Source organism: Marmota marmota, unplaced genomic scaffold (genome assembly GCF_001458135.2).
Source record: "Marmota marmota marmota unplaced genomic scaffold, marMar, whole genome shotgun sequence".
NCBI lineage: Eukaryota > Metazoa > Chordata > Mammalia > Rodentia > Sciuridae > Marmota > Marmota marmota.
Genome location: NW_026000068.1, coordinates 3,798,277 through 3,825,957, shown reverse-complemented (window position 1 = coordinate 3,825,957; position 27,681 = coordinate 3,798,277). Strand labels below are relative to the sequence as shown.

Sequence of the window (27,681 nt, the reverse complement as noted above, 5' to 3'; positions counted from 1 at the left end):
GTGTGCCCTCAAAGGGGGTCATGGGACCCAGGCCTCCTCGACACCCGTTTCCCAGAGGAAAAGGGGCTTCCTGCCCCACACGCGCCTGCCATGGTGCCTGCCTCCCCACAGGCCCAAAGCAAGAGAGCTGCTGGGTCTTGGGCTGATACCTCCAAAGCTGTGAGCCAAACTAAGCTAATAAACTTCCACTCTAAGTTGATTTATTTCAAGTATTTGTTTTTGTATTGTTTTTGTATTTGTGAAGTAAAGCGACTCGTACAACGGTCACTAGACATTTCTCAATAAAATGACGACACCCCCGTCTTTCAGAATAAAAGCAACCCTCGGGCTTTGGTCATGGACTGTGTCCTCGACAGTGCAGGTTTCGACAGGGGCTGAGGAAACCCCTGGTCAGGGAGCACCACGGAGCGCTCGGTGTGCCGGGACAACAGTCCAGACCCAGAGCCCCGCCCTGACCTCTGCTGCCCATGGCTGAGCCCCAGAGCCAGGCACAGCTGCTCTGGGCTTGGCAGCCTGAGTTTCCAGAGGACAAGGGGACGCCACCTTCCTCCAGAACTTGGTCCCAGGTCCTTTCTCTCTGGCTCTTGTTGGGTTTTTAGGTGAAGCACTCTGCTGCATTTTCAGTACTAACTCTTGGCTCCGTGCACAACTCTGGCTGCTCGGTAAACATGGGGGCACAGTGAGAGCACAGAAGCTGTCACACACCGTGAGAAGCCACCATGCACTTTAGGTACTTGGAGCAGGGTGCAGAGGAGGACATGGAGGCGTAGCCTTAGCACTTACTGCCGCGTGCTTCTTCAGCTTCCCAGTCCGACCAGGGCACAGGTGGCTTTCATACATTGGCACCCCTGCCACTTCAGGTGGGCTATTCTTCATGGAGTAAGTCACCCCTCTGACTTCCTGACATGAGCTCCGATGGATTCTACACGCGGACATGCGCACAGTCAGCCCCAGCAGCGAGAGGCCGAGGCAGCCGTGGTGTGGCCGGATGGGACAGGCATTAGCTGAGCCGCGAGGACACAAGGACCCCGTCCTCCTCTGAGCAATGACAGCATTTTCACATGTGTAAGTGACTGGAGATCTACCACGGTTCTAAATGAAATGTTTTAAACATAACAATCCCTACTCAAAAATAAACATATGCCGCTTTGAAAAATCTGCCTTTCCTTAGAAAAAAAAAAATCACTTAACGAGTTAATTTAAAGCCTGCCGGCAAGCTGCAAGCTGGTGGTGCCGCCCAAGGTCGCAGCCTTGGGGGACAGGAGGAGAGGAGCGGGCTTTCCAGCTGGCAGGTAGCCCGGCAGGTCACCTCTTCCTCCTCCCTGACTTGGGTTTATTATTGTCTAGGTCATAGGGCATTTTGTCAGAATCTCGTGGTGCCAGGTACACTCCGAGCCAGCTCAGGTAGAAGTCCAGCTCAGAAAGAGCCCATGGTCTTGGTAGGCGAGGGTACACGTCAGAGTCATGAGCATCCAGTCGCTGGACTGAGCTGGGCTTGCGTGTGCTGATGTCTGGGCGACTCAGAGTCCTCCAATCCTTCTAACGCAGAGAGTAAGGGCCACAGGAAAGAGGCCAGGTGGTGAGCACGCCGTCCCTCCTCACTCAGTCGGCTGGTGCAGATGAGCTGGGACCAGGACCTTCCAACTCTGTCTCCTTGATGGTTCTTCTCGGAGCGAATGTGGGTCCAGCCTGCTCTTCCCATCAGAACAGAAAGCCCACTACTGGCAACGGTTGCCAGGGAACGGGGCCCAGAAACCAGGCCTTCTGGGCACGGCAGGACTCGCGGCTTGAGAGATCTGCTTTTTTCTTCAGCCTCAGAAAGTCAAAGCACTTCCTTTGCCTTGTGAGACTCGGGAGAGATTTACAATGAGCCAGACACTCATGCAGGATTGTTTTCATGCTCCCTGGAGCATGCAAAGCCCAACTGGGGGACGCAAGATGCTCCCCCCCCCGCAGAGGAGCCACTGTGGGCGTTGATTTTATGAACTGTGAGAAGCCAAAGGTATGTAAAGTGGGCAGCGTGCTATTTTTACCAGGCTCCCCTGTCTTGCTGTCCTGTCATCAGATCTTATCTTAAAAAGACTCCATGGGACAGACAGAGCTTCATTTACGCGGGAAGCGGGGAGACAGGGAAATGGGATGAGACATGCAGACAGGAAAGTCTGACCTCGGTGTTCAAAAGGGCCTTAAGAATTACCTGTTTCAAAAAAAAAAATCCCTCATGTGGGGTTTCTCTCTGCACAACACTGGGGTGTCGTGCTCCGTTCCTACTTGGCCTCCTAAACTCCCTGCTCCCTGAAGCTCTGCCTCCTCAGGAGACTGCTCCTTCCTCCAGTGTCCATGGAAGATTTGCCAAGAGAAGGCGAGTGATGGGGCTGGAAGGGACATCAGAAGTGACCAAGGTTCCCAGACTTGTCGTCTGTATGGGGACACTGAGGTGGAGAAGCCAAATTATGTTTCCAATGTGTTAGTGGAAACACAAACAGGAGGGATGGGAATCCTCAGGCTGCACCTGCCCTGAGTGACTCCATGGTGTGTAGGACAGCAGTCCTCAGGCTGTGCCTGCCCTAGTGACTCCATGGTGTGTAGAACAGCAGTCCTCAGGCTGTGCCTGCCCTAGTGACTCCATGGTGTGTAGAACAGCAGTCCTCAGGCTGTGCCTGCCCTAGTGACTCCATGGTGTGTAGAACAGCAGTCCTCAGGCTGTGCCTGCCCTAGTGACTCCATGGTGTGTAGAACAGCAGTCCTCAGGCTGTGCCTGCCCTAGTGACTCCATGGTGTGTAGAACAGCAGTCCTCAGGCTGTGCCTGCCCTAGTGACTCCATGGTGTGTAGAACAGCAGTCCTCAGGCTGTGCCTGCCCTAGTGACTCCATGGTGTGTAGAACAGCAGTCCTCAGGCTGTGCCTGCCCTAGTGACTCCATGGTGTGTAGAACAGCAGTCCTCAGGCTGTGCCTGCCCTAGTGACTCCATGGTGTGTAGAACAGCAGTCCTCAGGCTGTGCCTGCCCTAGTGACTCCATGGTGTGTAGAACAGCAGTCCTCAGGCTGTGCCTGCCCTAGTGACTCCATGGTGTGTAGAACAGCAGTCCTCAGGCTGTGCCTGCCCTAGTGACTCCATGGTGTGTAGAACAGCAGTCCTCAGGCTGTGCCTGCCCTAGTGACTCCATGGTGTGTAGAACAGCAGTCCTCAGGCTGTGCCTGCCCTAGTGACTCCATGGTGTGTAGAACAGCAGTCCTCAGGCTGTGCCTGCCCTAGTGACTCCATGGTGTGTAGAACAGCAGTCCTCAGGCTGTGCCTGCCCTAGTGACTCCATGGTGTGTAGAACAGCAGTCCTCAGGCTGCACCTGCCCTAGTGACTCCATGGTGTGTAGGACAGCAGTCCTCAGGCTGCACCTGCCCTGAGTGACTCCATGGTGTGTAGGACAGCAGTCCTCAGGCTGTGCCTGTCCTGAGTGACTCCATTTTGCAAAGCAGTAGTTTGTCATAATTTGATCCAGTTTCAGTTTAATAGCTAAGGTTGAATGAGTCTATACCTTGTTTGTTCAAGTAAATAACCAGCATAAAACTGTGATAGTAGGAGCAAATGTGACTCCATTTTGTTTTATGACTTCATCCTGTAAAACAACCATGCCAAGTAGAAGAGTCATGACTGGAGCAAGATGTTCTTTTCCTTTTGCTATAGAAATCTTTAAGAACATGGAACTACCTAATGGGGTATTGTTTCTGTAACTAGAGTAATGGGGCTCTGTTTCTGTAACTGGGGTGACTGGGCTAACTGTGATTGGTTAGGCTTCCCTCCGCTTGACTGTACTGTCCCGCTTCTGTAACCTGGCTGGCTTGCATTGGCTAGACCCCCAAACATCCCTTTTGCAGTTTTCAGGCTTATAAGGAGTGCCCTTGCAATTGTTCGGGGCTGATCAGGGGAACAGCTTTATGTTCTGGTCAGCCACCACCGGTGTGCTTCGATAAAGGCTTGATTCGATTATACGTGAGTGGTCTGGAAGTCAGTTTATGAAACCCTGGGACAAAGCTTTAACTATAACAAAACAAACTGATAAATAAATTAAGTGTGCTTAATAAGAATGACCACTGTGACTTATCAAATCAATCAGAAGCACATGGATGCAGGGGCATATCAAACTCATACCAGAATAACCAGGCCCATGAGCTTCCTGAATACACCAGATCACCGAGATCACCACAAGATGTACCCCATCACTAGAGACCCACAGACCTGTTAGAACAGTCCAGGGATGGGGTTGGTCCTGAAGTTCTGAATCACTTTCACCCATTTTGTACTTCAATTCCTTGTATTAAGGTTGTACTGATTTTGTTTTTAAACCATAATGGAAATAGTGTATGCTAATAGAAAATCTGAAGGGTAAAGTCTGATAGATAGGTTCTTCTGTGAATGATGGGTGCCTTCATTCCCGGTCACTAACATCTCAGAGAAACCCACCTCAGCTCCTCCCTGGGCCACCTCCCTGCCCCTGTACAGCCCTCCTGGTTTCGAAGATTGTGCCCTGGGGCTGGGGTTCCAGCTCAGTTATAGAGCCCTGCATGCCATCCCCAGCACCACGAAAACAAAACAAACAAAAACAACCCACAGCTGGGCGCATTGGTGCATGCCTGTAAGCCCAGAGGCTCTGGAGGCTAAGGCAGGAGGATTGCAAGTTCAAAGCCAGCCTCAGCAAAAGTGATGCACTAAGCAACTCAGTAAGACTCTGTCTCTAAATAAAATATAAAATAGGACTGGAGATGTGGCCCCTGAGTTCAATCCCTGGTACCCACCCCCCAAAAACCAAAACACACAGAAACAACCCCACAAAGACAGTCCTGCAAGAGGCCCTGGCCCATACTCAGCTGAGCTTCTGTGAACGCAGAGTCCAGGAGGTGTGAGATCCTAACCAAAGGACCATCCAGAGCCACTGCCGGGGAAAGCCAAGTCCTTTGAGACCACGTCCTCCTACGTGGACCCTCCCAGCATAAGAATGCAGCTGTCAGGGAAGTGAAAGGAACTCTCATGGCATTTCCTTCCTCCAAGGCCCCCCTAGAGGTCTACACAGACATCCCTGCCCCAGGAGGCTCTGGGATGCAAGGTGTCTCACCTTGTCCTTGCATTTGGATGTGAAGGGTGGTGATAATGGATATTCACAACTGGGGATGCTGCCAGGTGATAAGGGTTCCTCTTACGCACAAAGTGGCTGCCACTGGGCAGGGGCCTCTAGCCTCCCACAGGAGTCTCCTCCGTCTTCTCCTCTCAGGAGGTTAGAGCAGGGGCATGTTTGTCAGGTTGGTCTTTGTCTTGGTGGCTCCCTACACCTATTCCATTCTGCCCTGGACACCAGACACACATCCTGTTCCGCATGGGCACCTCCCTGCAGTCTCACTGCAGCCTATGACTCCTGTGTGCTCTGAATGGACACCTCGGCTCACTGCGCCGCTCCCCTCTGCTGGCAGAGCCCTGGGAGGAGCCAGCCTTGCCCAGGGATGTCAACAGCCTTCTGCTGCCACTGGTGACTGGAAGACTCCCCAGAGCCCACTGAGTCTGCCTCCGAGTCTGTTTATGCCGACCGAACTCGTCACTGTTATGTAATATAATTAGATTTGGTGCGGCTGCGTGAAACACGAAAACAGAGTGGCTTGTTTCTAAGAAAACCCAGCTGTGTGGTGGGCACGATGCCCTGGAGGCAGTCATTAAGTGAGACTGCTGTCAAGTGAGGTGTGGCTGAGGCAAAAGTAAAACATGGAAAAAAGACGGAAAATTAAACTGCTTTGGCACCTGGACAGACAGGACGTGTTTCACCCTCCGTAAAAGAAACCTGAATTGAACATCATGCTTAGTGAGCATGTGAATGCCGATGGTTAACCTGGACCTTGCACAGGCAGACCCTTATGGGATGAAAGTTTGGGGCCGTAATGAAAAGAATTAGCAAATGGATGCATTTAATTATTTCAAAGGAAAATACACATTTAAGGTATCTGTGTATCTTTGAAATGATTCCTTCCCATAGTCTACTTTTCTCCTCAAAGGGTGGGTAGATTCTTCTTCCATCAGGTGAGGACCCTCAAACCTCCCTGGGGGGGTCCCTGCATAAATGACTGCTTCAGGTCATCTTCATCTGATGGCTCCATCCCGGCTCTCCCTGTCCTTGCAGGTACCTGCACCAGAAGAGGGACCTCGCCAGCTTCCTGCCTCCAGGCCCCACAGCCCCAAGATCACAGATTCTGCTTCCAGACTCCCCAGCCAAGTGCTCACCCCCAAACATCGGGTGCTCAAGCTGGTGGAGCCCAGCTCTGTGATGGTTGGTTTTGTCAACTTGACTTGGCCGTGGGACACAGATATTTGGGAAATAATTTTTCTAGATGTTCCTGTGAAAGTTCTTTTAGATGAGATTGATATTTAAATCAACGAATTTGAAGTAAAGCCAATTTCTTCTCACACTGTGGGGGGCCTCATGCAATCAGTTGAGACAGGGAGAGCCGGGATGGAGCCATCAGATGAAGATGACCTGAAGCAGTCATTTCTGCAGGGACCCCCCCAGGGAGGTTTGAGGGTCCTCACCTGATGGAAGAAGAGTCTACCCACCCTTTGAGCAGAAAAGTAGACTATGGGAAAGAATCATTCAAAGATAACACAGATACCAAATGGACAAAGTCACCCAAGGAGGAGAGAGGTCTAGCAGATGGACTTTGGATCTCATCTGCAGAACTGCAGCTCCTCCCTGGTCTCTGGTCTGTTGACCCCCTTGTAGATTCCAGACTTGTCAGTCCCCACAATCACGACAGCCAATACTTTGAAATCAATCTCTCTATGCTCACACACAAACACACAACCTATCGGTTACTTTCCTCTGAAGAATCCTAACTAATGCCAGATCCTGTCATTTCTCATGTAAATGTCTCCCTCTGGGTCTTCCCGGGAAAAGCCAGTCTCTGATCTGTTGGTAGGAAGTATTTTTAGTGCTAATGAACACTATTTATTTTGTTCCATTGCTGTTTGGGCCCCTCATTGGATCCAGTTCCCCAGGCATGGGCTCCCCAACAGGAGCCTGCAACACCTGCCTCCCCAAGTGCTTGCTGCAGGCGGTGGTCAGGTGTGCAGGAGCTCAGGGTCCCCGGGAGAGACCACTGGCTCCTAGAGCAGAGGAGGGCTGTTCTGGCAAAGTGTTTTACGATGGGAATCTCCTGGGCTCGGTACAGAGCCCGACTCAGCGCTGAGGTGTGTCACCGGGTCTACACTAGGAACTGATTTTGTCTCTCTAGTTACCTAGTGAGTCTAACGCTGGCTTCTGCCTTTGCCCCGCCTCATCTGCCGATCTGCCCGCTGTGTGGAAGCTGCCTCGGCAATTTTAATTTCCTACAGGGAGGAATGGAAGCTTACTGAGAGCACAGGAGCATGTCATGAGAAACACTGTGTCTTCTGAGGACCTAGAGAAGCCACCACTGAAGGCCACAGACCCTGCCCAGATGGCAGCTCCCTCACCAGCCTGGCTCCCCTCCTGTTCAGCTCCTTGGGACAGGCCTCCAGGGGAGACAGCAGCTCTGGATGGCAGGAGCCAAGGGGGACCAGGATCTGACACCATCAGGGAACAAGAGAGGTGTTTTTGTGGGCAAGAGAGAGAGACTGAGGGTAAGACGCGGGAGGTCCACCTGGCACTGTGGGAGGCTCAGGCTGGCCCAGCTGGCAGGTGGGCTCATGCCGGACACAAAACCTACACCTTGCACCTGGGTTCCTCAGTGCCTTTGTGAGGCTCCCACAGCTAACGACCTGCAGAATTCTCAGCCTGGTTGTGAACTGACAATGGACATCACCACCCTGAACCCCAAGATAAAGCTCTGCTCTTTGTTAAGTACCATAACATCCCTGTGGCTTCCTTCTGGGTTCACCATGATGAGTCTATGCTTCCTAGGATCTGCTTTTGCCTGTGGACTCGGAAATCTGCAAGTTTGACCCTGCGCCCTCAGAGCCATGCAGACAGTCTGAGCCCTGGGTTCCCATGGGCTGCATGGCTTCCATGGGCTGCCTTTTCTGGTGTCTGACTTGAGTGTGAGGCCCTGGGGTGTGGGGGTTCAGGGGTGACTCTGCCCAGGTGGCCTGGGTTGGACCCTGCTCTTCCTCACCAGCCGGGCATCTTTGGGGGAATCACAGAACGCCTGGCCACTGCATCGTCTGCACAGTGGGCCATCCACACCGCAGCCCCTGGCAGAGCTGGGAAGGTGGGGTACTGAGCGGCAGCTGAGGTCCTCCTCCACCTAGTGCCTCATCTCTCACTCCCCCTCCTCTTCTCCTAACCAACCCTCACTGGGGAAAGTGAGGCCATTCACGGAGACCAATGACCAGCGCATCCAGCCCCTCCACCTCACTGCTCAGCCGAAAGACGGGGAGGGAAACCCATATTTTCACACTTGATTTCTACGGAATTTTTTAAAGTCAGTGAAGTTACAGTTAATAAATATGAATTTTTAAAAAGCAAAAACTCATAGGGACATAAACAAATTTTGTTGTGTTACCTCCTAGAGATTCTCTGCTGTGGGACTCAGTCTTCATAACGGAATGAAGAGGCCAGGAGGGTGAGCCTTGCATTTCTAGAGGACGCAGTCTTAGAGGACAACTGAGAGATTTCAGAACAAGTTTCTTGAAGGGGGCGGGGGGGTGTGAGAAAGGACATGGAAAGCAACGTCCATGGGGAAAGGGGACCAGGAAGCAGGCATGAAGCTCATTTAGAGATGCCCAAAAGGCCTGCACAGTACCGCCACCCCTCTCACCCAAGGAAAGGACAGAGCAAGTCGCGTCCCAAACTGCAGGTCTGAAGAAAGGATAGGCCTGGTGATAGCTCTGTGAACCTCGTCTTTCCAAGAGAATGCACAATTAAATAGCCAAACAGCCCCTGGGAGAGCCTGCTGAAGCCCACCATGTCCGGAAATGAGAAGAGCTTCAGGCCTCTTGAGCTGCTTCTGGGTAACATGTTACTAACATTCCCAGAGAAGTGGCATCTCCCACTACGTCCTTGGAGCATGACCGCACTTGGGCATTTTAGTAGCTGGCTAGGAAACACCCTCCTGACACCATTTAGGTGAAAACCAGCCTCACAGACAGGAGCTTGTGGGCTCCCTTGGCATGCCAGCACCAAACCTAACTTCTTCTTCACTTTGGGAGCCTTCCCTAGGAGGACAGGGTTAGGGTTAGGGTTAGGGTTAGGGTTAGGGTTACATAACAAAAAATGTTATGTTACAGCAGCACAGTTTGCCTGTCAGGTGCCTGGGCAAACTTCCATGAGCGATTATACAGAGAGGGCCATGCACTGAGGGACCACATCATTTATCAACCGAACCAGGACACCTTGGTGGGAGGGGAGCCACCCCTGAATAATAGGACAACAGGCAAACGTGAGCTCCATCCTCCCTGGGCAAAGGGGGACATAGTTCATCCTTCCTATAGGAATGTCCAGTATTCATATCTTGCATATACACATAGAAACATGCATTATCAATTTTTAACAGACACATGTATTGTATATGCAATTTCCTAATACATACACATGCAAAAAATTAATAAAGTGAAGATAAGGAGCTTTGAAATTCACTTTTGCATGAATTCACTAAAAGCTTGCTCATCTGTCCAATAGTGTGCTTCAAGCCTGGCCTGATGTTTTTTTCACAATACTCCTTTGGGTGCCCATCTGCCTCAGTCTCTCAATCTATACCGTGGGGATGACAGCAGTGTCTACTGAGTGGGTTACTGCGAGGATTGAGAGTTAGCTTTTCATTTTTTCAAGCATTAGGTAAAAGCTGGTTCTGTTATTTTATCATTAGATCATCATTTATATGGATTCTAGTTTTGTGGGGCCAGGGGCTTACGAAATTCATGGCCAACTGCTCTAAGAACAAGACCATCAAAATCAAGAACCTGAAATTGGAGGAGCTGAGGGCTCCACATGATGAACACCGAACCTGACCAACAGGTGCTGGGGGAGTGAGCTCTTGGCCTGGTTTGCCTGGGACTAAGGGGTTCTCCAGGAACGGGAATTCCAACTGTGAACCCAGGAAGGTTCCAGGCAATCTAGGATAGGTGGGTCTCCCTAGGGTTAATTTACTTTCTCTTCTTGTCAACAGATTTAATCTTAGATCATATGTATTTCCAATAACTGTGCTATAATCCGAATGCTTTCGCATCCATCCATTACTGCTAATTATCATAATTGCTGTTCCAAAAGTGTCTACCTTTTTACAGTGTGTCATGAGCCATTAGTTGTTGCTCTAAGCAAAACAGATACAGGTCTTTTAGTCAAATGTGGCAGATGTGGCAGAATTAACACCTGCTATGGTTTGGGTGTAAGGTGTCCTCCAAAAGCTCACATGTGAGGCAATGCGAGAGGGTTCAGAGGGGAAAATAATTCAGTTGTAAGAGCCCCATCAGTGCATTATCCCCGGATGGGATTAACTGAGGGTAACTGGAGGCGCGTGGGGTGTGGCTGGAGGAGGTGGGCATTGGGGGCGTGGCTTTGGGTGTATATTTTGTATCTATCAAATGGAGATCTCTGTCTCTCTCTGCTGCCTGATCATGGTGTGAGCTGCTTCCCTCTGCCACATTCTTCTGCCGTGTTGTTCTGCCTCGCCTGGAGACCTGAGGGATGGAGCCAGCTGTCAATGGACTGAGACCTCTGAAACTGTGAGCCTCAAATAAACTTTTCCTCCAGAACTGTGCTGATTGAGTCTTTAAGTCACAGTGGCAAAAAAGCTGACTATAACAACACCCATGTTTGTCTCTTTGCTGCCTTACTAACTGGTAATGAGGGCCAGGAGGGACATGTGTCTAGAGGGACTGACTTGAGGATTCCAGTGAGAGGTGTCAGGGTGGTGGCTCTGAGACTTCCTGCATCTTCCCTTTCATTCCTTCTGTCCTCAAATGCTGGGCACAGGCACCAGCTGCCCCGACCCAGGATCTCCAACACCCTTGGCTCCGACACAGGGTCCTTCTCTGGAGAAGCAGGTGATCCCTGCAGAAAGGACGTCGGAGGTGACAGAGCAGAAAGAGAAGCAGCTTCTGTCCAGCTGTCCTGCTGGCTGAGGTCCCCCAGTGACAGCCTGACTCAGCACGGAGGGTGTGGGACCAGCAAGTCCTGGTGACTCAGCCCCAGCCTGCCTGCAGAGTTGAGGACCACTGGGGTTTGAGCAAGCCCACACTCCAGCCATCGAAACGTGCCATTCCTCTTCGGCACAGTAGGGGACTGTTGGTGAAAACTGTCTCATGGATTTCAAAATGACTAGAGGACTACAAAATTTACAGCTCAGAGAAATGATTAATGCTTGAAGAGACGGAAGGGCTTGTTACTCTGATTTGCTAATCGCATATACATTTATGAAATTACCAAGGCACCCTACAGATGTGTGAGTAGTCTGTCTCAATAAAAAGAAAACATAAGAAAGTGAAAATACTAGTTGAATATGTGCATTCAGAAGGCAAAGAATATGAAGAATGAAGGGAATATTAATGTTTTCTCCAAATTGAAAGGTATCACTGTGGACTCAGCACACTGAGTGGAAATACCATGCCATGTAAAACACATCAAAGCTCATCGAGACATGGGGGTAAAGAGGCCACCCTAAGCTTCCACAAGGACTGCCGGGAAATGCACCGACCCTCGTAACTGAAGGCCTCGTAACAGAACAACAGCCAGCTCCTGGGCAGCCGCAGCAGGGAAGCTGCACCACAATGTCCTGCCCACAAAACTCCAGAGGGGGACTGCCCCACAACTGCATTCTCAGACTGCCGCTGGGAAGTCGGAGTGAACCCAATCCAGGGAGGGGAGGTGTTTCCAGATATAGCGTGCCCAACAAGGCAAGGCCTGGCATCCAAGACACCATCTGTGACTGGATGTAGGTGGCACGGGCAGTGAGGCTCCGGAGAGGCTGGAGAGTCTGGTGTGCTTGGGATGTGGGCAGGATGTGGGTGGGATGTGGCCGGCACCTGCCCTCCCCAGGCCCTCCCAGCCCTGTTCAGCAGGTGCTCAGCAGCCAGTCTGAGGCTGCCTCCTCTCCTCCCAGCTCTGCTCCCACGGGCTCCGCCCTGCTCTGTTGATTCTTCTTGTTTTCACCCATGACAATTACCGTTTCTAAAACAGGTTATCACTTAAAAATTATATTGATAAACAATAAGTTAAAAGTAAAGTCTAAGTAAACAATGTATTGACAACATTGCACGGTGCTGTTGACTCTGCTCCTCAACTCAGTCAGGAATCCCAGGGGCCGGGCCTGAGTCTGCTATTCACCAGTCTGTCCCAGGTGCCCAGCGCTGTGGGCACACACTTGGTGGACGACTCAATAAACTTAATACATATTTTGGAGCTTATGTAAGGAAACCTAAGGAAACAAAAGTCAGATCACTGTTAACTTTTAGGCAAGCAAAATTTTATCTATGAAAAGCAACACACAAGGTGTTGTACTTAGCCAGCAAGGAATCATAGGTAATGAAGAAAATAACGACTACTGGTAGGATAAGGGTCACACTGGCATGACAGAGGAGAGGATGCCATGCAAAGGAGCCCAGTGATGCCATGTGATGAAAGAGACCCCAAGGGGCTACGTCCTCACCTGTTATGGGTAGCTGGTTAATCTTTGAAACCGGTAAGTAGACAAAGTAGTCATATATTATTTAGACATGTTGGGGACAGAGACCAGAAGAGAGAGAAGGTAACTGAATTGTTGACTTTGGTCTGTGAATTTAGGTGTTTGTTGGGAGGATAGAAAGGAAACTAACTTGTATAATGAGCTTTAAAGGATGGGACAGTTTATTTATTTATTTTAAAAGAAACAAAATAATAACTGAAAAATAGATGCAAGGAATAAAGGCCTAGATTCAAGTTGGCATGTTGAATTTTGAGAATTTAAATGGATTCTTCTTCATCATCCTACTTTTTAAATTAACAAAGTATGTAATAAATTCATCAAGTCAATTAAAAAGTCCTTAGGGTTGGAACTTCATTTGGTACAAAAGTAAAATCAGATTGGAGGCAGTGAGGGTAGCTGGTGGTGGAGGGATGTTCTTGTGGGGATTCCTGCCCTGCGCTGCATCTCGACAACTCTGAACGAGCCAAGAGACTGTGGTTCTCCTCCAGGGTGATTATGTTCTCAGTGACCACAGGCAGGGGCAGATGGAGAAACTGTTTGCTGTTTCAGAAATTTGCCTTAAACTTACAGGGGCCCTGGAGGAAAGCAAGCCAGGCTGGACACAACTGTGTCTAAGCCATCATGTGGTTTGACTTTTTACCTTGTAACACTAGTTCATCAGCGAGGCAAGGTCTGGCTGGAATGCAGTGTTTTATTTGAAAATGCTACTTACACAAACAAGATTAATTTGAGGATCACTTTGATCCTGGGAATGTTGTTTAAATTATGTAAAAACGTGGATGTGTAACCCATGTGATTCTGCAATTTGTATTTGGGGTAAAAATGGGAGTTCATAACCCACTTGAATCAAATGTATGAAAGATGATGTGTCATGAGCTTTGTAATGTTTTGAACAACCAATAAAAAAATTTAAAAAAAGTAAGCATATCTTTTAAATGCAATGGAAGATTTAAAAATTATTTATTGGAAACTTAAAAAATAAATTAAGAACTGCTTAGGTAGAAACCCAAGGAAAACAGAAGGATGGAAAAAGGGAAAATTTGGTAATCTTCTTCCTACCTGTAGGAAATGCTCATGGCCATATGCTAAAATGAGTGGATAGGGTTTTTCCTTCTAGACCCTGGTAACTTCATAAGGAGAGAAAACCCAAGTCAGTTCAGATGGCAAATACGTTGCACAAAAGCATGGGTACAGGTGATTTAGAAGTGACAGTACAGCAGGTCAACAAAAAGTAGCTTGAATTCTTAAGCAAATTACATTGTAAAATAAGCTGTCACATTCCTGAATCAAATCTAAAGTCCACGGGTTGGCTTTAGATTCAACTGTTACACACACTTCTTAAGCAGGGCTTGATCAGGATGGCAGGACCTCACTATTCTCACTTTTCCCCCCTTGGAGGCCAGGGAATTTTTAGTTCAGTGAAACTCTGGATTTTCATTTTTTATTTTTTTATGGTGGTGGAACTGGAGTTGGATGGGATGGAGTGATAACATAAAGGATGGTTATGATGGGAAAGTGACTTTTTCTTCCAAAATGATGCAGGTAGCTTTTCATTGAAAAGATGGAAAAGTGCCATTTCATGAAAAGCTAGAGGCACCCCTTGTAAGTTGGTCTAAGATCTTAGAGAAATTCTGCATGCTCTGCGGGTCAGAAGCCCTCCCTTAGCCAGCACTGCTACACAGATGGATGGCAGCAGGGCCTGGTCCAGCGTACAGATGCCCAAGGTGCCAGGAGCCTCCACACTTGAAGGGACCACCGTGGTGACCCTTTCCACCCACTCCCCACACTCTGCTGGGCTCATTCCAACATGCTGCTCCCTGTAGGGGGTGCTAAAGGTGGGGCCCTCCTGGCTTCCCAACTTCTAGCTGACTTCTGAGTTCCCGGAGAGCTGCAGGAGGAAGCCCTTGATCTTGAAGAGGAAAGGCAGGAGTTTTGTCCAAGGTTAAGACCTTGAACAAAAAAAGTTTAAAAAGAAGAAAAAAGAACAGGAAAGAAGAGACAGTCTTTTAACATAGTCTCCTTTAAAAAGCCAAGTTTATTGCAATGCCACATGATACCAAGTATCATGGCCTGAGCTGGCCAAGAACGTGTCTGAGCAACAGCACAGTTGGCTCACAGGAACTATTACTTGCCACCCTAAACTTACAAACTCTAGAATTTGTACATTTTGTTTTCATCAGATCTAAACAGTATCTAAAAATACCATGTTTCACTGAGTGAAAGTCCCTTATTCCCATTAAGTATCATAGAATGATTTATAGTTGAACCAAAACATGAAAATGTGTTATCCAATCATGCTCTAGAGGATAGCAATACATTTCCACAAGATGGGGATTTGAAGTGCTTATTTCCTTATTTTTCAATCCTTACATTTTTGAGTTTGGTCACATGTTTTGATTTCTTGAACTGTACCATTGAGTGAGTATGGGATTTTGCTAGGGTGATGTTCAGAACATTTGACCCCCCTAAACATGGCTTGGGCAGGGACTAACTACAAAGGACACCAAGGGTTGACATCAACTGCTGAGTGGTCCCTGTGTGGCTGCTACCCACTGCCCTGTGTAAGAACACTTGTCACACAATGGCTGACTGGGAGACAAGCTAATGACCAACATCTCTTTCAGGTGGCACCTAGCATTGTGAAAGTTTTGAGTAGCCAATTCTGAACTGACCAAATAATTGAAAACATTTGTTCAACGTTCAGTATTCATACAACCTCCGAGACCAGCCTCCCTCCTCCCTCCTCTAAGCCTTGCTTTTCTTAAAACACAGTATGAAAAACATGTATCTCCATCCTGTGAGGATGAGCTGTTGGAAGCTCTGACCGCAGACAGACCCCATGTTCCACTTGACTCTACAGTTATGTCTCCTGAAACACAGTCCTCAGAACAGCTTGGGTTTTAATGCAGACAAAGAGTTTCCCCACCAGATACCCCTAGAAGTGTGGTTCCTCCCAGTCCTTACACATGCTGGTCTCTGGGCATGCCTGGAAGGACAGAGCATCCTTCAGTCACCCTGAGGAAGCCACCGGAGAGAGGTCCCTGGGCCAGCAACAAGCTCCCTCCAGCAGTGGGTGCATGGTCACTTCTACCTTGGAGCCACAAGCCAAGCAGTGGTTTGCTCAGATTTGGTTTCCAGGCTGGAAAAAATGCACTTCATTAACACAAGGCCCAAGGAAACCTATCAAATGCAAGAATGTTCAGAGGTGGAATGATTTGTTTATGAAAAGTGCAACCTAATCTGTGGATTAATACACTGATATGGATTAATTGGGCAGTCACTGTAGGCAGGTGGGATGTGGCTAGGAGGTAGGTCACTAACAAAGTGACTTTAGGGTGTATAGTTTGTCACTGGTCTTCAAAGTCTCTCTCTCTCTCTGCTTCCTGGTCACCATGTCCTGAGAGGCTCTCTTCCTCCGTGCCCTTCTGCCATGATGTCCTGCCTCATCTTGGGCCCAGAACTATGGAGTCCACCATCTATGGGCTGGACTCCTGAAACTGGGAGCCAAAATAAACTTGTCCTCTTCGTTTTTCTTGTCTTTTGGTGGTTTGGTCACAGCAACAGAAAGCTGACTAAAACAGACCTTTCTTTCCTTGATTAGTGAATTGAGCACCAACCAATATCTGAAATACACCTCTGAGTGCTTTGGCGGGATGCACATGTGACCAGAGAGGTTCCCTTACCTGCAGCTGGTGCCTGTATAGACACATTTTTATTCTCAGTCACTGAAACAAGATACTCTGGGATTTATTTGCTTTTCAAGTGGGCCCAGCAGTTTGCCACGTGGTCAGGTCACTGCCTAACCTTTCTCCTTCCTACTCAAACAACCAGTCCTCCCCACTGTCACTCAAAGCAGGTGACTATGCCGTTTTCACAGACAAAAAGAAATGGTCAGTAAATACTTCTCAACACTTGGCCACCTTCCCTCTCGACACTGTGCCCTGTCCACCCACAGGTAGCACCTGGGGCCCTTCATCGGCTGCCCACAGCTTCTCCAGCAGGGCACAGCCACACAGGCCACCTTCCCCAGCTCTTGACATGGGTTACTTATTTCAAGAGTCTTGTGATAATCATGTAGGAGTGCTCTTAACACGAAAACGTGAGAATAAAGAGAACTAATAAATATGAAACAAGAAGGAAAGAAAGAGAAGTGGAATCTGATGGCCAAACGATAACTTCAAACAAAATCGACAATATTAGAGATAAGGATGGTCGTTATGTAACAATAAAGGAGTGCTTCATGCTGAAACCACCGTCCTGTCTCACAACACAAAGTGCAGGTGTGAAGTCAACTAAGAGGAAAACTAACAGGAAAGGCTGAAAAATAACCAAATCCTGTGATTTTAAAACAAGTCACTCAGCAATAGATATAAAAGCAGAAAAAAAATTAGAACATAATGGGTTTATATAATTACCTAAGGAGTTGGATCTAATTGTCACATAAATATCTTAATTCTAGCACAAAACACACATTTCTTCATTCTCAGGAGAAATATTTATAAAAATGCCTATTCATAAGATGTAAAGAAATCTCAAAGGTGCCAAATATAGATAGATAATTTTAACACTTTCTTTGATCTCAATGTAAGAGCACTTGAGATTAAAACAACAACAAAAACTGACCCCGAAGCCTCCATACATTTGAAGTGCAGAACTGCAGTCCTACATAATTCATGGGTCAGAGGATGAGGCAATGGTTTCTGGTGGTATCCAAAAACAGTGTGTCTCATTCTTCCCGCAGACTGCTAATTCTGAAGGAAGCTCCCATCTTCAAGGGATGCTTAAAGACGCATGATGAGTACACACTCACGGAGTGTGTGGAGAGAGTGCAGGCTTGGAGTGTGGCCCAGTTAATATTTCTGTCTATCTATCCATCCATCCATCACCTCTCATCTTTTATAGCCACCATCCATTTGTCTATCATCTATCCATTATCTATCAATCTATTATCTATCAATCATCTATTCTATTTTTATAGTTTAGACATGAGGTGTCTCCCAAAAGTGAATGTGTGAGACAATGCATCAAAGTTTAGGGTTGAGATCCTAAATCCAATCAATGCTTTAACCCCCTGATAGGGATTAACTGGGTGGTAACTATAGGCAAGTGGAATGTGGCTGGAGGACATGGGTCCCTGGGGGCATATTTTGGGGATTGATATTCTGTCTCTTGTGAACAAGAGCACTCTGTGCTTCCTGATGTCATGTCCTGAGCTGTTTTCCTCTGCCCCACCTTTCCACTATGATATTCTGAGTTGGCCATCTATAGACTATGACCTCTGAAACCGTGAGTTCCAAACTTTTCCTCCTCTAAAATTGTTCTTGTCAGGTCTTTTAGTCACTGCAATGAAAAAGTCGACTATAACACCTATCTTGCATTCTACATACTTATCTTTCATTAATTCATCTGTAATCTATTATCTATTGACCTATCTACCATCTATCTATTCTATTTTCTATTTATCATCTGGCTGCCATCTTTTTATCTACCATTCATCTCTTGAATATCTATCTCTCCTTTATCTAGTCTAAATTACCATCTATCTATCTACTATCTCTGTCAGCTTATTTTATATTCTTATTCTGAAATATCAGAAGCATATGCCACAGTTTCAATTACTAGGCTAGGGTTATATTGATTATAGGAAGACTGAGTGAATTTTGGTGTCAACCACACTGGAGTCTGGAGGCCAAAATAATGAAATATTATGAGAGATCAAAATATTTAACCTAAGTAACCAGCTAAATTTCCTCCCAAAACAAGTATTCTTAAGTTTCCAAGGCACAGTTAAATGACCCCAACTGATAGCCTTGGCATTCCTGCGAGCTGACCTCTTCCTGTGTGGATGCCACCTACCGTGGTCAGGTTTCCTTCATTGCCGTGGCAACCAGCAAGCTGCTGGGTGGTTAGTATTTACAGACTCACATTTAAAAGAAATAGAAGAGGTAAAGAAAGGAAAATAAATAAAATGAAAGGAAAGGAAACGAAAAGAAAAGAAGGAGTAAATGTTTTTTAAATCCCAGCAGCCCAGGAGACTGAGGCAGGAGAATTGCCAGTCTGAAGTCAGACTGGACAGCTTAGCTGTCTCAAACGAAGACAATAAATAAATAAATAAAAATTAAAAAGGGCTGGGAATGTATCTCATGGTAAAGCACCTCTGGGTTCAATCCTCAGTAACCCCCACCTCCCCCTAAAAAAACCAAAAGTTAAAATCATCGCCCCTTCCTGTGACTAAAAGCATTGCTATAAGAGAATGTTAGTAATAAGATTATCCAGCTGAATCTACGTTCAATTTCTACAGTGTGCAGACCAAGGACACAGTTCCTGGCCTGGGTATCTCTGTTGTGGAAGGAACAACTCTGCACGAAAAAAGTAACGTGGTCAAACCAACATCAAGCGGACACGTGGCCCGTCTGCATGGATTCCTGAGAGGCTGAAACAGCACTTCATCCCAGTGTCTGCCCACACTGTCACTGTGCACCCCTAGACTGGAGGGCCGGAGCAGCCCTTCCCCATCTGGAAGGCATTTCCTCTTGCAGTCAATCACTCCTCCAGGAAGGCTTGCTATCAGTGTTTGTACTTAAAAAACTAGATCCTAGAGATAAATGACATAAGAGCCAGTCCATTTAGATAAGCTGACAAACATAAAGGAAGCAACTAGTTGTGTGATTTATAATTCCTGTCTCAAAAGCAAGGGATAAAAATGCCTGATTCACACTAAAATAGGGCAGGGGCAGGGGGGCAGGGGAGGGCTGCAGGCTGCTTTCTGCTGTAATGTCAGGAGGAGGAGGAGGAGGGGGATGGGGGCCTGTGTTGGCTTCCTCCCTCCCAGAGGAGCAGCTACGAACTGCTCATGCCCAGGAAGCCTCAGCTGACCAGACACATTAAGATCATCTCTCCCTCACAAGGGGATCCGTGGGCTTCCCATCCCCACCCCCACAGAGATTGACAATTTAGGGCCATTCCTTCTGGCCGGTGACCCTGTGGCTTTACAGGGACCCAACCCAGGGCCCTAGAACCTGGGCAGGCAGGTTTCTGGATGTTGATGGGGGCTCAGGGACTCTGACCAGCAGAGCTCTGACCCCCTGCCAATCAGGGTGCATGTGAGAAGGCTGGGGTTAAGAGTGTAAAGGTTCCCATTCCCCATTCTTTGGGGACCCTCCTCCAAGTCCACATGAAACTCTGAATCTCCCCCCACTGCACCCTGCCATGGAATCATCTGGAGCAACAGCTGAGGGTGGGATGGTTTGTTCCTGCCACACAGCGGTGTCAGCTCTGTGAGCTTCAGAGTGCCCGAGGCTGGGCAGGGACCCAGCAGCCTCGAGGAGAAAAGAACAGGGACACACGCTTTCCCTGTCCCAGAAATGGACTCGGGCTTTCTGTCTACTTAGGAGAAAAGAACTGTCAGTCTCCTACAACACAGAAATGTGCGATACCTTTCAGAGGAAAGCCAAAACATTTTTAAATTAAAATCTATTTCCCAACTCATACAACTCATACTCAATACAATGCTTTTGGCAGAATTTACTTATTAAATTGGATTGGAATGAGTTAAGCATAGAATACAGGACCCAGAGGACTACAGAAATGTCTTTGGCTCCGATCCCTCTGTAATAGAAAGAGGCAGAGGAGAAAACCAACACTGATCATTATGAATGGATGACATATGAGGAAAAAAGGGCAATGTATGAATTCACATACACACCTAGCACAGATATGGTCATACGCTGTGTGACAGCATGTTGGTCCAAGACATACCACATAGACCAAAGTGGCCCACAGATTATCTTGGGCTGACACTTACCATCCATGATGATGGCCACTGGAGCACAGGGGCAGTCCCTGCTGTTCAGGGAGGTGGTAAAATTATTGTGCCAGTGACAAAGATCCCATCCTTCCCAAACTAACTCCAGGCTCCTCTGAGTCCTCCTCCTTACTCAGCCTTGGCCACAGTTCAGTGGCATGTCCCTAGATGACCCCAGCCCCCACGGTCTACCTGCTGAGGAAGCTCAAGGTGCCCCAAAAATTTGTTGCTTGTTCCAGCCGACACCCAAAGAGAGGACCCACCGCTCTCCGTGGGAGGGCATGAGCCCGACTCAGTGCAGCCTGACTTCTGTAGACAGTCCAGATGCCTTGCCCAGAGACCTACCCTTCCTGCCCCGGATCCTGCTTCCTTCCCTTCCAAGACTCCAGTGAGCTTTGCTCACCTCCACATGGATCCCTTCTTCTCCCAGTGACCTCTGCACAAGTCAAAGTCAAGCCCGGTTCATGCTGGACTTTCCCTGCTGCAATAGTCATTGCTGATTAAGATCTTCTCGTGTCCAGCCTGCCCTGTCTCTGCCCCTATTTCCTGCAGTGGTGGCCTTTTCTGTTCTGCCTGCCTCAGCTGCCCTGAGGTTCTTGTTCTTCACTCTCCTGAAGTGCCTGCATTGGTCCAACCCACCAGGTCCAGAACTGGTGCTCTTGCTGCACCCTGGCTGTCCTCAGCCCCACCTGTAGGGCTGGCCAACCAGGGAGAACATGCAGCTGACCCTGCAGGACAGGCAGAGGTGCACAGCACTGGCTCTGGAATCACCGACACTGTGGAGCATCAGAAGTAGGTGTGTGTGACCTTGGAAAGAATCCCCAGGGAGGCGGCAGAGACCTCAGTAGCTAATGGGTTTCAAGGACTAAAATTCTTGTGTCAGTTCTGATGGACATCTCTATCAATACCGGTGGGACATGGTGGTCAAGGAACCAGGACTGAGGCAAGTCCAGTGGTGAGATAAGGTGGTCCCAGCTGCACTGTAGGCAGCTGTGCGGGGAGGACGGGACCTTCCTAGAGAGCCCCTTGTCATGACTGGGGAAATTCCTAGCTCCTCAAGTTCTGATACGTTGTCTCCATGCCTACACCAAGCCAGAGCCCAGCACATAGATAGCTCTGAGAAGGACAGAGAGAAAGCACCTCTGGAGGTACTTTCCAGCACACCAGGGACCCATTCTCCTACCACTATGGATCTTCACAGCCAATAAGTAGTAGATTGACTTCTAGTGAGTGTTTGAGTGCACTTGGCTCTCTGAAAGGTCTTGCTGAAGCTCAAATTTCTCCTGTAAACACAGTATCTTAGGCAATTTACACCATCCTCCTTGACATGTCCCCAGGCCAATATGAAGACATGGAGACCAGACAAAGCAAGGCCTTGCTCAGGTGGTGCTCCTGGGGGCAGAGCAGGACAAAGCAGGACCACACTGCCTCTTGGGGACATTCCCAAGCCCACTTCTCAGAGAAGCTGAGTGTCGATCTGGAGATCCCCAGGGGTGGCAGACCTGAGGGCAGAAGCCCTGGTGCTGTCCCTCACAGGTGCACCTTTACGGGGTGTGGCAGCAATTCTGCATCCCTCACCAGCTGGGCAGGCCTGGGTCGGGCTCTGCTCCTCCAGTGTGTTTCATTAAGTAAGAAAAATGCCATGATACTGAACAGGACCAGAGGCTAAGAGAGAACGTGTTACTGTCACCAAAAATAAACCCAATGGAATGCTATTGTAAGAACGCGATTCACAGACACAGACCTTCCAGGCCATTTTTCACTAAAATATGCTTTTCTAGACACCTTATTCAGGCTGCTCTTGTCCACTCGCCTCTCGGTGGCTATGCGTTGAAAGGAGGTGGTCAGCACTTCTTGTGGTGCAGACTTAGGACCTCCAATGACTCCCTGAACTGTGTACCTGTTGTGTTGAGCATGGTACCACTTACCTGGGGGGACAGGCAGAGACTTTGCAGGACACCAGCCCCGTGATGGGTCGGGTCTTGGGATTGCAGAAGGATGTATTAACTTGAAACTTCAGGTCTCTGTAGCAGCCTTCCTTGGTGGCCATCTGCCCTGTGGGAAGGAAGAGATGGACATTACAGACTTGCCATTGTGCTCTGCATCAGAGGAAGAGCTGGCACGGTCTTCCTGAAAACCTTGATTACACTTTTATGCCTGTGTGTTAAGGTCCAAAGGCCAATTCTGAATACTCCATTTGCTGACCTGTCTTAATGATTTTTAACTGGTGGATTTCAACAGTTCTAGGATGTACACAGTTCCTCCCATATTTTAACACCTTTAAAATTAATACGTTTCTGTCTATGGCCATACCACCCTGAAGGCGCCCGATCTCGTCTAAAATTAATACGTTTCTTGTGTTTAATGCTGTAATGTGTTTGATAGAATATAGCAGTTTTTTTTAAACCATAGCTGGGAATACTAGCGTTTATCAAAAGAAATGTCAGAATTATATAAACTGTCCCAGATTTCCAATTGAGAGATGACAAAGGGAGACAACTAGCAATAAGTCAGCAGGAAGCACGCACAACAAAATGGTTAGCAGTTTATCACCAGAGAATTGGGGGCTAAGTGTTGTCCGGGTCACAATCTGGATGCTTGACTTCGTGATCGTGACTCAGGAGCTGCGTGGAATGAGGCCGGTGCGAATGAATGTTGGTCTGATTGCTCTCCTCCATGTACATCCCATGAGCTATTTAAGGCTTTATGAATATCCCTTAATTTGTTTAGTATTTCAATTAATGAAATTATCTTGAAGGAAGCATTATGTGAGGCTCCAGGAACAGTCATAGTCCTGGAGACAGGGAGCAGAAGGGTGGTTCTAGGGTCTGGCAGGAGGAAGAGGGTGGACTCATTGTCTTATGAACTCAGAGCGTCTGGGCTGACAATCAAGTTTTGAGGTGGACAGCGTTGACGGCTGTGTAGCAACACAAATGTACTTAACGCCAGTGAACCACACACTCAGAAGCAGTTAAAATGGTAATTTTGTGTTGTGTATATTTTTGTGATATCAAAAGAGACTATAAATAATTGAAGGATAATAATTAGAAGTTCGTAAAATAGAGAGAAGTCGTGACTTTGAGAAAGTCACAAAATATTCTGTGAAAGTGTAAGAAAATTTATTTGAGAATGTATTTATTCTCCTGAAGAACATTCATATGAAAGAACAAGATCTAAGTCACACACAGTGCCTCTAAGAGTAGAGATGAGAGGTCAAGTTGGCATCCACTGCACGTGAGGCTGTGGGCAAGGAAAGGTAATAAGGACAAGTGGTTTAGGCACGTGGCGAGTTCGTGACCCCCTTATTCTAGTAGATTGACTCAGGAAAGCCAACAAAGGGTTGAGGCTGGAGTGGAATCTGCAGGCCCGAGTGCTCCAAGGATCCCACTCAGGTGCCATTGGGCCAGCTCGAGGCAGAGCAGGTGAGCACAGGACCTGGAGGAAGTGTGGACAGCCCAGTGGGCTCCTCAAGTGAAAGCACAGCAAAAGCAAGTGATGTCCCAGAAATTCAGCATTCTCAGGGACGCTGAGACCTTGGCAGGCCACAGGAGCTGTGCCATCACACCTGGGACAGACAGGCACTGGGGACACCGCAGCACCCAAATGCCTTCATATTCAAGTCCTTAGCGAAGCCCCATCCACTCAGAAGGGTCAGGCTGCGCTTGTGCCAGATGGGTTCAACTTTCTAAAGGAAATTCCCTCATGTCCATGGGTGAACACATATGCCACGTTCCTACTGCTACCAAATTAAAAGCCTTTTTTCTTTGTTTAAATCCTACTTAACCCTTCCTTTGCAGCCATGTGACACTGTGACCCTGACCTGTGGCCTTCCCCATCCTCTGACTCCCCAGGCCTGCCCAGGTGCTGTCCTCTGAACCTGGAAGGTACCCCCCACTGCCATACCTCTGGGCTAACCAGGCACATGGCTTTCCTTCTGAATAAGACCCTGGCACTGCCTTCTCTGACTCCCTTGGTGGGGAGAGGGTCCTGCATCAGACTCCCAGGGGAACTTGCTAGTGAAAACCCAGAGAGCCTGGGCCACCCAGGGTTTCTGATGCATAGATCTGCAGGAGCTGCAGTTTGCAACCAAAGCCCAGGTGCTGCAGAGGCTGCTAGACCAGGGGCCACCTTAAGAACCTCTACTCTAGGCCATATTAGAAGCTGTGACTTTTATGCCTCAGTTTACCCAGGTGTCACATAGTACACACAATTCCCCCAAACCTGGGACTCTCTGGAGTGTGGGAAGATACATGCATGCTGAAGGGGTGACTGGGGACTGGGGGCCCCATAGCTTCAGGAAGGCAGCTGGCCATCAGAAAGACTGAGGCACCATTGGGAGGTTGGAACTCTCAGCCCTGAGCGCTGGCCTGCCCTCGCCAACCTCAGAGAGGGGAGAGGGGCTGGAGGCCGCGATCATCTCCAGTGGCCAATGAAGTACTCGATCAGGCCTACCTACGTAAACCTCCACTAAACTTCTAAAGGATGGGTTCAGAGAGTTTCCCAGTCGTGAACATATCCATCATCCAGGAGGAGGTGCATCCCAGCTCCACAAGACAAAAGCCTGTGTCCCTGCTTGGCCCTGAGCCTAACATGCCATTCACCTTTATCCTTCATGATAATCTGTGACAGTAAACGAACACGTCCTGAGTCCTGTGAACCATGCTGCAAATAAAGCCACCTACCAATTATCCAGAGGGAAGGACTGTGAAAGCCCCAACGTTGCAGTGAAGTTGGGCAGAAGCGTGGGGACCTGGTGCTACGGTCCAGATGTCTGCACCAAAACTCATGCTGAAATGGCATCCCTGTCAAGAGGGTGGACACTTAATCTGGCCATATGTCTGGGGGTGGGGCCTCTGGGAGGTAAGAGATTACATGAGGCCTTAGGGTGGGGTGTGAGCCCACAGGGAACTGAGCTGAGTTGGAGACACCCAGCTGTTTCCAGAGAGGGGAGGACTGCTGCTACGTTGGAGTCAGGGGTGTTGAGAGTTAAACAGCCGATGTCAGCCCCACACGGGTCTGTGCTCATCATCCCGGCAAAATGCCAAATGGCAATGTCTCTGCTGCTCGAGGCATGCATCATAGGCCGACTCTTGCAAGGTTGGCCTAACGAACACATGTCATCCTCTGGAACACGTTTCTGGAGGGCAGAGAACATGTGTTATTCATTTCTGTAATTTCAGTAGCTGGCATGGATTAATTTGTTCTCATTCATAAGTACTTGGTGAGTCATTGGCCAATTTTTTAATGTTTAGTAACTTCTAAGCTCGTACAAGTTAATGGGGGTTAACTAATACTTTGCCAAAAAAATCATCAACGTAGGGGAGTAATCTTTCTTTTATACATTACTTAGGAGGAACTGGGACACATTTGGTATGACTCACCTATGCATCAATACCGAGATTGAATTTGGATCATGTTTTATGAACTCACTTTTCTACTTGCTCACCAGGAATGAGAACCTATTAAATTAGAAAAAGAAACAAATGTCTATTTAAAACTATTCTACAGAGAATCTATGGACTCTCTTAAGGTAATAATCATAATGACCCCATTTAAGGGAGGAGCGTACGGAGTAACTGTCCTCTTTTCTAACACTGTTGGAGGTCTCCCTAATGAGCACAGAAGGAAAGCTAACTTTTCCTCTACTTGCGTTTCAAGCCAAAGTTCCTTTTTAAAATTCTTTAGCCAAATTCCTACACTGTTTTAGGGGGCGTGAGTCTACAAGTAACACCTTCAGTTTGATTTCCTGCTTTGAAATTAGAAACATGTGGAATTCAAACCTGTGTTCTAGTCTCAAAAAAGATCTCTGAGGATTCCAAGCAAGGTATAGCCCCTTAACTAAGCAAATAGAAAAGGTGCTTCACTCCAAAACAGAAGCAGAAGCTGACTGACTAATATACGTATTTTTCTTTCTTATTGGAGACATTCTTTTGGCTTTACTTTGAATAGCCTTAGTATCAGTTCAAACTCCTATGCCCAAGGCCCTGGGTTTTTACCTGGCAGGAAACTCATGTGATAATCAAGTAAGAATGCATATAGGTATAACACACACATATTTCTCAAAGATAATGTTGGCTTTGTCTAGTGGGGGTGCATGTTCTGACTCTGTTATTTTTTAGCTGTGACTTGTTTTTCTTGATGGGACAATACCAGCACATGCAGTAAAACTATTCTCTGCTGTGCAGCTCAGACACAATGCCTCAAGGCTTCTAGCATCCCAGGGTCTACCTATTAGTGCCTGAAGTGCACCCATCACAGTGACAGCTGAAATGCCTCCACAGTTTTCCAAATGCCCCTTGTGAGGACAGCACCATCTTCAGTTGAGGACATTAGAATGACTGTAAGCAGATAAACAAAAAAGTATAAGATAAGGAAAGAAAGGTGGAGTGCTCTGTGTACCCTGGACAGCTTAACTGGTTAATGGAAATAGAGCTGAAAAGAGGGTGGTTAGCAGGTTTAAAATAAATTTTTCTTATGAAAATGTTACAAAAAAGGAATATGTGGGATGTGGATAAAGCCAAATTCCAAGGACAACTCATGGTCTTAAATACAGACATGGATAAATAAGAATGGAAATAGGTGAAACCAATAAGGGAAAGTCATGGAAGCAGATAGAGGGAACTGATAGAGAACCAGAGGCCAGGGTATTAGAAACAGATGGCAGATGTCAATCTATTGAAGACGAACACTGTAACCCCAGCCCTGGCACTCCCGCCCATCACACTGTTCCTAGCAGCTCAGTGGCAGACACTGGCCGTCTGTTTTCTGAATCCCTTGTCTATGTGGCAATCAGCTGGACCCACCAATGGGAGCACTAGCACAAGACCAGGCAGGAAGAAGAGTAAGAAGTTGAATCACCACATCTCTTGCCCCAGTGGACATAACACGGGCTTTGGGAGGTGAAAATGTTTGCAGTAGGCCTCAGGCATTTTCCGGGGAATCACCTGCTCCTGTGATGGCTAGAATTCCCTGCAGCTTCTCTGACCTTCAAAAACCAGAGCCACCCTGGGAGCTAGAGTTGTCTGTCTGTGACCTTGACTCCTTCATTCTATCTAGTAAGCAACCAATCCCCTGTATTAAATGCCTCCTGCCTGAACACTTCCTGTTAGGATCTGCATTCCTGGCTGAACTGTCACTCACATACTGAGGGAAAAAGAAAAGAAGTAATAAGTAGAAACTTACAAGATTAGAAATGGGAATGAAAGTTCACATGTAGAATAAATAAAAATAATCTAGTGAGAAACT

At 47.8% G+C, this 27,681-nt stretch overlaps 1 protein-coding gene and 1 long non-coding RNA gene across 3 annotated transcripts in view; one reads left to right on the top strand and one right to left on the bottom strand.

The window, feature by feature from the left end:
• Adamts16 (ADAM metallopeptidase with thrombospondin type 1 motif 16) overlaps positions 1-27,681 on the bottom strand; it is a 125,115-nt gene that overhangs the window by 17,990 nt on the left and 79,444 nt on the right. For both annotated transcript variants that reach the window (XM_048813971.1, XM_015490389.2), the window contains exon 18: positions 22,365-22,491. In XM_048813971.1, coding sequence (XP_048669928.1) covers positions 22,365-22,491 — 127 coding nt within the window. The remainder of the gene's footprint in view (positions 1-22,364; positions 22,492-27,681) is intronic.
• LOC125619956 lies at positions 455-10,701 on the top strand. The gene is made up of 2 exons (XR_007351525.1): positions 455-2,002; positions 6,161-10,701. It is a non-coding gene; the product is annotated as an uncharacterized LOC125619956 (long non-coding RNA).